This window comes from Orycteropus afer, unplaced genomic scaffold (assembly GCF_000298275.1).
Source record: "Orycteropus afer afer isolate SDZICR_OR568_19922 unplaced genomic scaffold, OryAfe1.0 scaffold00018, whole genome shotgun sequence".
Taxonomy (NCBI): Eukaryota; Metazoa; Chordata; class Mammalia; order Tubulidentata; family Orycteropodidae; genus Orycteropus; species Orycteropus afer.
The window spans coordinates 3,077,432-3,090,150 of record NW_006921605.1 but is presented as its reverse complement, the minus strand read 5'-3'; the positions used below and the strand labels follow the sequence as shown (position 1 = coordinate 3,090,150).

The 12,719-nt window shown below is 59.5% G+C and overlaps 1 protein-coding gene across 1 annotated transcript in view; it reads right to left on the bottom strand.

Annotated features, from left to right (window-relative positions):
• Positions 1-5,833: 5,833 nt before the first annotated feature.
• Positions 5,834-12,719, bottom strand: part of TBC1D16 (TBC1 domain family member 16) — a 70,546-nt gene continuing 63,660 nt past the window's right edge. Inside the window, exons 9-11 of the mRNA XM_007959600.1 lie at positions 12,113-12,292; positions 6,786-6,932; positions 5,834-6,082 (exon numbers count right to left, since the gene is read on the bottom strand). Coding sequence (XP_007957791.1) covers positions 5,834-6,082; positions 6,786-6,932; positions 12,113-12,292 — 576 coding nt within the window. The remainder of the gene's footprint in view (positions 6,083-6,785; positions 6,933-12,112; positions 12,293-12,719) is intronic.

Genomic DNA, 12,719 nt, shown 5'->3' with positions numbered 1-12,719 from the left:
CCCCTTTTATGATGGGGGACTGCAAGGCTGGGCGAGTGGCTACATCCGTGGGCCCCTTTAATGTGACAAACCTGCCGGCCTCCCCTGAGGGCTTGAGAGTGGCCGTGTGTTGTCAATACCAGTTTATTCCTTTGCGGTGGGACGCATCGTGGGGCTGTGGTCCCAAGGGGCCTGGGGCAGGGCCTGATGGGAGTGCGGACGTAGAAAACAAAAGAGCTAACCAGCACCCAGTCCCACAGGGAGGTGGACTTGCCGGCTGTAGACATCAGTACTCGGTGCTGGGGTGGAAGTGACGTCACAGCCTCCCTTCATAGCCGGAAGGCACCTCCTTCCCCTACAGGTGCTGAGGAAGGGCAGCCAGGAGACTTGAACTTTCAATGTTGCCTTCCTAGTTGGAAGTGCAACCCAGGGTCTTTACGAGGCCTGACGCTATAGGCTGTTCCCACCCCCAGGTCTCGGGGCCCCATCCAGGTCTCTACAGTCTGAGCCTGGATCCTGGTCTCGACATGTCTGACCCAGGAGCCCAGGTGTTCACGGCCAAGGGTGAGACCCCAGCACTCCCACCCCTCCCTGTGACGAGTTCATAGAGTCATCTTGGGGCCACGCTGCCTCGTGCAGGGTCGTGTGTGCAGTGTATTCTGCACGGAGGCACAGACGTGCCCACTTGAAGGGACACGCAGCACAGGGACATCTGGGAGGGGGCAGCTCTTCAGGTGAGCACCTGCCTCTTAGGGCCCCAGGCAGAGGCTAAAGCCCAGGGGCCATTTCCCTGAGTGGTCAGTGAGTCCCTGCAAGGTGGGCAACCATCGTGGGGTAGTGTTCACTTGAGAAGAATCCCCACAGCAGTGTCATTGCTGTGTTTACAGATGGGGAACCGAGCACCTGAGTCAGGACCACGCACCTGGGTGAACGAGGCAGGACTCGAACTGGCTTCTGATTCCTAGGGGCCCTCCCACGGCCCTGCTCCTGCCCACCTACAGGGGCCACTGTGCTCAGACTTCACAGACGTGGGCAAGCTTGCTCTGTCAGTTCCGGGCTGTTCTTGCTGGGCTGGGGACAGCTGGCAGCTCCTTACAGACTCAGGACTGATGGAATCAGATCTCCAGGGGTTTCCCAGGATGAGCGTCCAGCCTCGTAGATCCCTCCCCCCCTCACCCCGTCCACCTGGGAGTCCCTCCCTCCACTCCCTGGCAGGGCAGCTTGCCCGGGCCTTTGTGGGGCCGGCGGGTGGGAGAATGCTGCTTCCCCTCTGCCCCGCACCTTTGGCCTCCCCGCAGGAGGGAGGGGAGGCTGGGTGAGGCCACCCAGGGCAGATACCCCTCCCAGTGGCCACCCACCATGCCCGCTCACCAAGGCCATCACCCCAAGGACAGGGCGCTGGCCCCAAGCATGTGTCAGAACCAGGCTTCCCTGCCCAGCTGTCCCACCTGCCCCCACAGGGCTGGAGGCAGGCTTTCCCCGGGCCTTAACGGGTGAGAGGGCCGTCTTCCTCCTGGAATCACAGCCTTCACCCAGGCGGCCGGCCCCGTGAGTGCCTGCTGATGACTCGCGCCTCACATTGCCAGCAGAGCTGGGCCTTCCGGCCTGGAAGGGTGGCTCAAGGACACTGACTCCTCAGACCTAGGGACTTTTCTCCACACCCCACATTGCTGAGCGAAAACCCAACCCCAAGGCCAGTCACTCCAGCGTGTGCATCCCCTGCCCCCCGGGCCAGCTTCCTGCTGTCGTCCCTCTTCTGGGAGTGGTGGGTGAAGTCCGTGTGGGCCCCCCGGTGGGCGGGCAGTGAACCCCACATGCTCCCCTGTGCGTGGCACTCGGCACAGGGCACTGTACCCCCAGACGCCCTGCCCCATATACATTGGCACAGATGGCATGGCCCCCATGCTTAAATATGCAGACACACGCACGCTAGCCAATGACATGGTGTCATGTTAACAAATGGGCTGAACAAGCGGCATCGCGGACGACGGGAGTGGGGACTCAGCCCGTGCTTGCACGTTCGGCGGGGGCTGGGCATCTGATGATGGAAGGGTCCCCTAATGCCTTGTGCTGGCAGGAAATAGTCCCAGGCGACAGGGCCTGGGGTTGGCTGCCTCCAGCTAATTGCATCAATTACGGGCGCTGTGCAGGGGGCTCTCCCACCCCTGGTGGAGCAATGGGGACCCATGGTGTCTGAGGTCCCACACCCTGGCCGTGCAGAGCCCTTGGGCCTGAGTGGGAGCAGTGGGGGTGGCACCTGGAACAGTCAGGGTTGGGTATGGGGGTCGAGGGGGTGGGGGTCCAGGGAGCCAGGAAATACCAAGTGCATGTTTCCCACCCAGACCCCTCCCTGGGGAGTGGATCCCGGGTCTGCCCCAGACTGAGACAACAGCCCAAAGGCACGAGGTATCATGTAAGATGCAGGGCTGACTGCAGGACATTCCTTGTGGGGAGTGACGGGGATGGTGAGAGGCCCCCCATCCCTGCTCTGGGGTCCCTGCACCTCCAGGGAAGGCGGTGCCCCTGGCAGAAGGTGTGTCTGGAACTTTTACCAGCTGAGTGGCTGGCTCTTCACCCACCTTGTAGCCCCAGCCCTCTGTCACGGGCTGTGCAGCCCATCACTAAAAAGGAGGGGGTCGTTATCTCCCCACCCCTCGATGCTGAAGCTGGCTGCGTGACCTGCTCTGGCTGGGGAGTGGTGGCAGGTGCGGTCCAGGCTTAGAGGTTCTGCTCAGGACCTTGGCCTTCGCTGGGGCTGGAAGGCTGACAGGTGCATGGGCTGTACCATCACCACTGCCCCCAGGACCCCCAGACACGCGAGCACACAGCTGGCAGCCAGCTGAGTCCCTGGCATTTCAGTTGAACACACCCAGAAGGAACTCTCAGCCTGAAGTTGATGCTCAGACTCATGTGCTAAAGGGGTGCATATGCTTCAGACCCCTGAGCTCTGGGGCTACTTGTTATACAGTAGCACTGCAGCAGGTAACTGATGCACCAGTCCACGGGGACCTGGTGCCTAGAGGGCCGCGCAGGACGTGCCTAAGGGCGCTCAGTCAGAGGCTCGTGCGGGACATGCCTAAGGGCACTCAGTAGCAGGCAGTATGACAAAGCCATTTTCTGTTCCTGGAAGGGAACAGGATGAGAAGTTCACCTGTCCCCAGCCTGGACCCCACTTCCGCACTCTTATGGGTCACCCTAAGACCTAGGCACTGATGAGCTCTAGGGTGGTCTCCCCAGAAAGGCTCTTGGACAGAGGGACCCAGGAACTGGGATGTGCCAGCCTCAGACTCTTGTCTGCTAGAGGCCTGAGCTCATGGAGGAGAGAGGAGCTGGGGAGAAGAGTAGGGCTAGGAATTTTCCCGTTGATGCAGCACTCACCCTTCCAGGAGAAAAGCAGGAAGAGGCCTGCGTCAGGCATGTGCCCCATGACAACTCAGCACACACCTGGTTGTGGGGAAGGGTCTTGCCCTCCAGAGGATGTGACGGAGGACCCTTGCTCCTCAGTTCAAAGAGTGGCTTTTAAACCTTCTGGGAGCCCTACATGGCACAGCAGTAGCCAAGCCTTGCCATCTTTAAGTCCCAGCAGGAGCAACCAGCAATGCTCTGGAGGAGGGAGCATGTGAGGAAGACTGTTCCCACACAGAAAACAGGTGTCCTGAGGGCTGGCTACTTCACCTGACAGGCTGACTCACAGAAGACCCCTGTTCACAGAGTGTGCAAAGTCTTCCTGGTTCCTTTCAGGTGCCTTTGTCTTGGGTTAATACATGAGCCCGTCCTCTGAGCAATAGGTATCTCTTCAGAGGACACTGAGTTCATGTGTAGAAACATGCATGTTCACATACACACACTCATGCGCACTACACACATGCACACACACCACACACATGCACACGTGCCCACATGCACACACACACATCACACACATCACACACATGCACACCGCACATGTGCACACACAACACACATGCATATACACTCATACTACACATAGTCACTCACACCACACATGCAAATACACACGTGCACACACATACCTCACATGCATACACCACACACATGCATTCATGCACACTACATGTGCACTCATGCATACCAGACATGCATACACTCATTCCCATTATGCACTCATTCACACTACACACATGCACACTCACACCACTCATATGCACATTCATGCACACCACACAAATACATACACACCTGCACATGCACACACTCATCCATACTGCACAATGCACATACACAGACCAAATATGCAAATACATACATGCATGTGTATCACAATGCACATCACACGCATATCACACATGCACACAACACATGCACACATGCATACCACACTCATGCACACCATGTATGTGCACTCATGCACACCCACACCACATATGCATTCATGCACACCACACACATGCAAATACATACACACACGCACACTCACGCATAGTACACATTCATACACACATGCACACACATCACACATGCCCATTACAGATGCCCACGCACACCATGCACATGTACACACACACCACACACATGCACTCATGTACACCATACATGTATACACATTCACTACACACAGGCACACTCACACTACACACATGCAAATACATACACACGTGCACTCATGCATACCACACATGCATACATGCTACACACACCACATACATGCACTCATGCACACCACACATGCAGTGATTCACACTACACACATGCACACTCATGCACACCACACATGCACACACACCATACACATGTACACACATTCACAACAGCACACCACAAACACACTACACACATGAACTCACACCACACACATGCATGCCCACAATTCACACCATGCACATGCAAAAACCACACACACCACACATGCACACTCACACCACACACATGCACACACTCATACATATTACACGTGTACACACACCCCTTAACCCGTTCAGGCCCTGGTTGGGTGCTGCATTTGTAGGAGCTGACCCAAGTCATGCTGAGGAACCTCCCGGAGAAAACCTGCCAGCCATGGGAGATGCAGCTGACACCTCCCCACCTGCCTGTGGCCCAGGCGCCTTCCCACATCCTTTCCATGCCAGATGTGCGAGACAAGCACATGCAGTGTTCAAAGCCCTATACTCCTCAAACCCTCACGGCCCTGACCCTTCTCCATCCCCAAGCCAGCCATGCAGATGTCATCCTAGGAGCTCCATCTGCCTGGGGCAGCCATGGGGCGGGTGCTGGGCCCCCACGAGGGACTGCGGCCAGGCGATGGGTGTCTGGGCCCGGAGGGACCTTCTGTCCTGTATCCTTTGGTGCTGGTGGGTGAGCTGGACCATCTTCTCTGGCCCTGCGTTCCCTGTTCCCTGGCAGGTGGGTCGAGAAGTGGCCAGTAAAGAAGCTGAGGACTGTGGGACACACTGACACCCACTGAGGCCGCCACGGGGGAGCCTGGCCCTTTGGCTTCTAGGTGGTAGCCCAAGCATCCGGTTCCAGTGTTTATGGAGTAGTCTTTTCTCTGGGGAACACAAAAGCAATGCAACGCACTGCCGTCGAGTCAGATCCAACTCCTAGCGACCCCTCCTTGGGTTTCCCAGGCAGTATCTCTACGGAAGGAGATTGCCCAACCTTCCTTCCGAGGAGTGGCTGGTGGGTTTGAACCGCCGGCCTTCTGGTTCGCAGGTGGCAGATCTTGCTTCTGTGCCTTCCAGACTCCGATTTTGCAGTTAACACCAAAAGCTTCCCAAATGCATTTTTCTCACATTCCAACCTTCCCCTGCCCCCTCCACGCCTGCCCACCCCTCCCACATGCAGGGCCCTCCACTGGGACCCCCTCAACCCCCGTCCAGCGTGGGGGGGCCCCAGCCTATCTGCGGAAGACAAAGCCTTCTCGAGGTGTCTTCGGGCCCTTCCTGCCTTCTCGGGGGAGCTTGGGCGAAGGCGTCTCCACTGTGCCCCCGTAGGGGCAGCTGTCCGAGCCGGGGTGATGGCCGGAGCACTCCACGGCGGGGATGTAGCCACTGTCCCACATGCCCGGCCCGCACAGCTTGCACAGGTCATGCAGGCTGCAGGGGATGCGAGGCAGAAGGCGGAACTGATACAGCAAGCTTCTGGCCTGCAGAGAGACAGCAGCGATGGTGGGCGGCGGCGGTCGGGCTTCCCGACGTGCTGCGAAGCCACACAACACCGCGGCTTGCTGGGTGCCCAGGGGAGCCTGGCCGCTGTGTCCCGCCCAGCACCGCAGGCTGGGACCCTGGGGTCAGGGCTGCAGTGACAGCACAGATGAGGGGCTCGGGGCTCACACGGGCTGCAGGCAGAGCGGGCCCCCAAGCGGCCTTCCCACTGGGAAGGGGGTAGGGTGGCCAAAAGCATGTCGCAAGGCCCCTGCCCAAGCCGGACAGGCCCACTCAGTCCCTGTTTTGCAAGACCCCACTCTGCCTTGGCCCCTGCGCCGCCACTCCATGGTTCCTTGTTCAGCCCGGTCGTGGTCCGTCCTGAGCCAGACCACGCCCTCCTTCTCCCCTTGGATCTCTGACCCTGGGGACCCTCCTCACCTCTTCTGAAGGAACTGCCTCCACCCTGTCCTCTGACTTTGATGAAGATGCCACCCTCCTCCTTCCCAGCCTCTAGGGCAGCCTAGGCCACCGCGAGGTGCTCTTTAGGTCAGAGGCCCCGTGGGGGTGGCCCAGAAGAGCCCAGGGTCACAGGAGCCTGCGCGGCCCTCTGAGTTGCCTGGGGGTGGGGCTCACCTTGTGGAGGATGGGCTCCCCATTCATGTGCATGTTCACCCCCAAGTGGGGAGAGTGGGCAGGGCTCACCTTCCGGAGGATCAGCTCCCCGTTCATGCGCATGGCCAGGTTTCCAAAGTGCAGGAGCATCTGGTCTGTGGCCAGCTGCTGCTCGATGACATCGTCTCCGTAGATGGCCACAATGGCCACGCAGATGAAGAGGTGGAAGTAGTCCGTCTAGGGAAAAGAGAGCCTCGGATGAGACCACCGGCCCAGCCGCAGGCCTGGCCTCTCGGGTAGAGGCTGTGTGCAGGGGGAGGGCCCCAGGGAGAGGCAGCCTGGGCTCAGAGCCTGCACACGCAGGCCATAGGGCACATCGCGAGGCTTTTCCTCAGTTTCTCCCTCTGCAAATGGGCCAGATGAGTGACCTGGGGCGGCCGGGACCAAGGGCCACTGAGCAGGTGTCTTTAAAGAACAGAAACTGGTTGTCCTGCAGCTCTGGAGGCCAGAAGCCTGCGTCAGGGCACCGGCAGGCCACGACCTCTGCGAGGCTCTAGGGCAGGTGTCTTGTCTCCCAGCTGCTAGTGGCCCCCGAGATTCCTGGGTCGTAGCTGCAGCAGAACTCCGGCGTTCCACGGCCATCCTCCTTCTGCGTCTCTTTGCGTCTTTTATAATGCTGTCACTCCGGGTGCATGAGGGATACCACCCTTCTCCACGACCAGGAGACACCTGACGGGCCCTTCTGTGGCCCTGAGAAGTGGGAACACACAGCTGAGTCGAGGCTGCCTACGAGCGCCAACGATGGAGAAGGCACAGGGGGGTCCAGCACAGACCGCCAGACCTCACAGTTTCTTGCCACCAGAACCCGCCTTTCCACAGCCATAGGGAAGAGGGCCCTTCACTGAATGAGGGAGTGTTTGCAACACGTTCAAGCTGCTTTTGGTAGGACCCGGAGCAGGAAGGGCCGTGACAGGATTGAAGCAGGGCACGTGGAAACTTCAGCGTCCACTCTCACCTTCCGCCAAATGCGGAATGAGCCACAACGGCCTGGCAGGCCGTGGGGACAAGCTCTCCACGGACAGAAGAGTGTGCAGTAGTGTGGGATCCTGACAGCACACCTTACCCCAGACGTCAAGTGATCAGACAGGCGAAAATCAACAACAGGAACACGGAAATAAAAGAAAAGAAGTCGTTCTAGGATTTGTCCCCTTAAAGGGGAAAAAGGCTACTAGTGCAGTCTGATGTTCTTAAAAACTGGAAAGTGACGGACAGGACATGGCTCGTCAAGGTTCTGGAAATGCTGCCGCTGCGGCTGGGATCTGAGACGTCTGGCCACCCGAAGAGAAAAAGCAAGGCTGGCTGTGTGGGCTTTCTCTCCGTGTCAGCGCTCAGCACCGTCGCCGTAAATGCATCGCGTGTGACAGTTTTCAGAACTCCCAAGACGACGTCTTCTTTCTCTGCTGCTTCCCCTCATCAGTGGGGAGTGTAAGCGGGCCACGCTGAAGGGTCCGGGAACAGGCCCCACCACACTGGGGTGCTCATCACGCCGCAGCAAAGCCAGCCTCAGTGACTGTCTATCAGGCCGTTACCAAGGACGCAAACCTAATCCGTGAACATAGCTCAAGTTTAATAGGAAAATGGACACAGTTTTAATTAGTTCTTAAACAGTTTTACTTCAGATTCTCTCGTCTTCTCCCCGAATTTTCACTTTAACCACATGAAACTACATAAACACGTTCAGGCTGTACATGCAATCCTGCAGCTTAAGGTGTGATTTTAATTTGGCTGGTGGCTTCTGTCACCCTGACTGCCATTATATTCCGTGATGTACAGGAGCTACGACTGACGTGAGACATTCATCCAGAAAACCTTCCTGGGCATTCTGTGCGGTCTGGTACGGGAGGAGGTCCATGCAGGGTGACACCAACTCTCAAGACGCCACCGCGGGAATCGAGCCTGGGTCTCTTGAGAACTCTACCGGGAGCCCCCACTGCCTCCGAGTACAGAACTGCATGTAAGGGAACTGGTTCATGTGCCTGCAGGGCTGACCAGCCCGAGACGCGTGGGCCAGGCATGGGCTGGAGACGTGGCAGGGCTCCTGGGCTGACATCTTGAGGTAGAATCCTTTCTCTTTCAGGAAACTCAGCTTTTGCTCTTAAGGCCTTTAGCTGATTGGATGAGGCCCACCCCATTACAGAGCGCTCCCTGCTTTACTCTGGTGGCGTGGTACCTAAGGCCTGACTGCTAACCAGAAGGCTGGTAGTTCAACTCCTCAGAAGGAAGACTGGGCAATCTACTTCCATAGAGACACTGTCTCAGAAACCCAAGGAGTGGTCACTATGAGTCGGAACCAACTTGACAGCAGTGAGTTTGGTTTCTTTTTTTTTTTTTGGTCTGCTTTACTTAAGGCCAACTGACTGTGGATGTTACCTGTCCACAAAACACCTTCACAGCAATACCTAGACTAGTGCGTGACCAGACGACTGAGCAACGTTGTCTAGCCACCATGACACATAAAATTGACCAACCTAGTGGCTAAGGAAGGAGCCTGGTGATGCAGTGGCTAAGCCCTCAGCTGCTAACCAAGAGGTTGATGGTTCAAGGCCACCAGCTGCTCCGCGGGAGAAATATGTGGCCAGATCACAGCCTGGGAAGCCCCAGGGCCAGTTCTGCTGTGTCCTGTAGGGTTGCTAGGGTTTGGTTTAGCAGCTAAGGAAACAGGGAGGGTCTCACGGAGCGGAGGGCAGGAGGCTGCAGCCATCCTCATGGGCTCTAGCACCATCTTTAGCCCTCTGTCAGGTCGATAGAAGACACCCAGTGAGGGCTGGCTGCCCGCGAGGACACCTCCCGTGCCCATCCTGGCCGCGCCTGGCAGGGTAGCAGGAAGCAGCCCGGGCCCCAACCTCGGTCCACCCTGCACCGTCCTGCAGGATGCTTCATGCTGCCTTTGATGTTCACTCGCTCCGGGGCCAGAGGAAGGACAGGGAGCAGGGGAAGTCTGTGTTTAGTCTCGGATGTCCGCCGCCCAGACCAGACGGAACCACATCCCCAAACCAGCCTGTGGAGGGAACGTCACACCCAAGCCCCCTGGGACAGACCCATGAGTCTAGACCATCCCCCAGGCACCGTGGCCCTGCCCTGTCCAGCCCTGCCTTCCAGCTCCTCCATCATGGTCTTGTCCGGGCTTTTGCAGCCACGGGAACTCCAGCAGGGGTGAGGAGACGTGGAGGAGTCCCAGGATGCAAGCTCCCCTGAGAGAGGGATGTGAGAGGAAGGGGCGGCCATGTTCCAGGCCAGGCGGGCTGGGCCCAGGGCCACTCTCAGTCCACAGGGAAAGGCCCATGGCCACCCAGTCTCCGCTGGCAGCCAGGTGCCACCCATCCCCTTGAACGTGCGGCAACCCCACCTGTGTCAGAGTGGAACTGTGCGCAGGAGTTTCCAGCGGCCAATGGAACTCACCAGGCTGTCCTTCTGAGGCGCCTCTGGGAGTGTTCCAACCTCCAACCCTTCAATTAGCAGCCAACCACACTCACCATCAGCACCGTCAGGGACCAGAGCCACTGACAACCCAACCACTAGCGAGCGGCTCAAATGAACCTTTCTCCTCCAAACATTGAGAGCATCACCTGGAAGCGACACCCTCTCCGCTAGGGCTCACTCCCAGGTGACAGTGAACTCCTGGTGAATCGGCCCACCTTACCCCCTTCAGCCTAGGGCGTCCCCCACCTCTCATGCTATCACTCCAGGTAGGTTGGGATGCCCAGGCAGCAACCCAAGGGTCTCCTGCCCACTGAACCGCTGGGCAGCTACTGTCTCAGGATAGGACCCGAACTGGCTAAACGTAGCACGTCGTCTCCAGGCAACATCTGTGGGACCTGTGGACTCCAAACAAGATGGCTGCCATGGAGCCCTGCCAATGGCCCCTCCTGCAATGGGACTGGGTTCATCAGGCCTGGGACTGCAGAGCATAACCGTGAGAGGTGGCCCGGCTGCCAGGGGTGGGAGAGCTCACGTCAACGTCAAGGCACGGTGGGGCCACGCTGGCCCTTGGAGAAGCACACGCTGATGCCTCGCAGGGCAGAAGCAGTGTTTTCTCTCTCACTGGTTCTGGACTCTCCCTGCCCTGCTCTTTCCTCAGTGCTGATTAAGCACAAACCAGGAGGTTGACGGTTCAAACCCATCCAGTGGTTCCTTGGGAGAAAGACCTGACCGTGGTCACCTGTAAAGATGACAGCCTAGGAAACCCCATGTGGCAGTTCCTCTCTGTCACGTGGGGTCTGACGGCCCCCAACCACTACAGTGTGAAGCAAGCCTGCGCGGGAAGGCGCGGGAGGGCAGATGGATCCAGTGACCACGATGGCGACACCGCAGGGTTTCCTGCGATCCCCTTCCGTCAGCTACAGCCTCCCAGGAGAGGAAGGCCGGAAGCGCTGCAGGAAAGGCCTGTGGCTGGCATGCCTTCAATGCTCCCGGTCGGTCAGGCCCATCAAAGGCCCGGGGCTGCCACGTGGAGGATGGCGCCCGCGCTGGCAGGAGGGACCGGGCACCTGCCGGGGACATCAATACTATTCCTGTCAGAGTCTCACTCACGGCTGAAAATGCCAGCGTGTCCCCGCTCTGAGAGCAAGGCCACATGGCAGGCCCGGCACTCCTTTCCAGGGCACTGTGTAGAGGGGACGCTGATGGCGGGGGTGGCAGGCAGAAGCTGACATTGCTAGGAGGGGCTGGCGGTGCCAGAGGGAGAGTGAGATGCACCCCGCCCACGCCGCCAGGCAGGGCCGCCGGGGGAGGAGAAAGGCGGGGCTCTGACCCCTCCGGGTGGACCCTCTGCAGCCCACCCTCAGGGCAGCCCACTGGCCCCACTGACGTCTTTCACCACAGCTGGCTGTGACAGCAGTGAGCCTGGCCCAAGCTGGGCCGTGAGCACGGTCAGTGGGCAGTCTGCACCCGTCTCAACAACAGTGAAGCTGTGTCTTGAGGGCGGAGCTAGCCAACTAGGACCAGAGAGCACTCGCCACGCAGAGTGGATGTGGGGCTGGCGGGCAGGGAGGTGCAGGAGGGGATCCTAGGGAAGCCATGGGGACATGCCCTGCCCTGGATCACCTGATGGTGGGCCCACAAGGCCCCTGGCTCACCTGGCAGGGGGCCCTTCCTACCTCACTTGACAGTGGGCCCCACCCCAGCTCATGTGACGGTGGGTCCAGCAGGCCTCCCAGATTCATAGCGCCCCAGCTCACCTGGTAGTGGGCCCAGCAGGCCCCCCAGCTCACCTGGTAGTGGGCTGAGCAGACCCCCCGCCCCGGCTCACCTGGTAGTGGGCCCAGCAGGCCCCCCAGCTCACCTGGTAGTGGGCTGAGCAGACCCCCCGCCCTGGCTCACCTGGTAGTGGGCCCAGCAGGCCCCCCGCCCCGGCTCACCTGGTAGTGCGCCCAGCAGGCCTCCCAGATGCGCAGCGCCTCGGCCTCGGGAAACTCGCGCTTGAAGCAGAGCAGCAGCCAGCGGTGGCAGAAGAGCATCTGCGGGCCGTCCTCGCCCAGGGAGACCAGGTGTTGGTAGAAGCGGGTGTGCGTCAGGCGCAGCAGCTCCCGCAGGTACAGCTGGGGGAGGCAGGCGCTCAGCCAGGAGGCCCAGCCCACCGTTCGCTGCCCCGGCCCCGGGAGCCTGCGCCTGCCCCGGCCTGTTTTCACTCTGCAGCCAGGCTTCGGCTCATTCCCGTCTTTGCTGGTTTATCCCAGATTCAGACTGCTCTAGAGGCTGCGGTGTGGCCCACACCGTACACAGAGTGGGGTGGGGGCTGAGCAGAGCCAACTGCCAGCGTGGCACCTCAGCCCACCCACCCTCTGCCCTAGTCACCAGATCCTCTGTCCACAGGGAAAGGACTCTGGACCCCCAGGACTCTGCTGTCCTGTGGGGAAGGTGTATGAAAATCCCCCCAGTGACGTGGGGCGAGACCAAGGCCGCTTCTGGCCAGGCCTCAGCTGCTGGTGGGCACCCCCGGAGAGTCATGTCCACAGCACTGTGTCC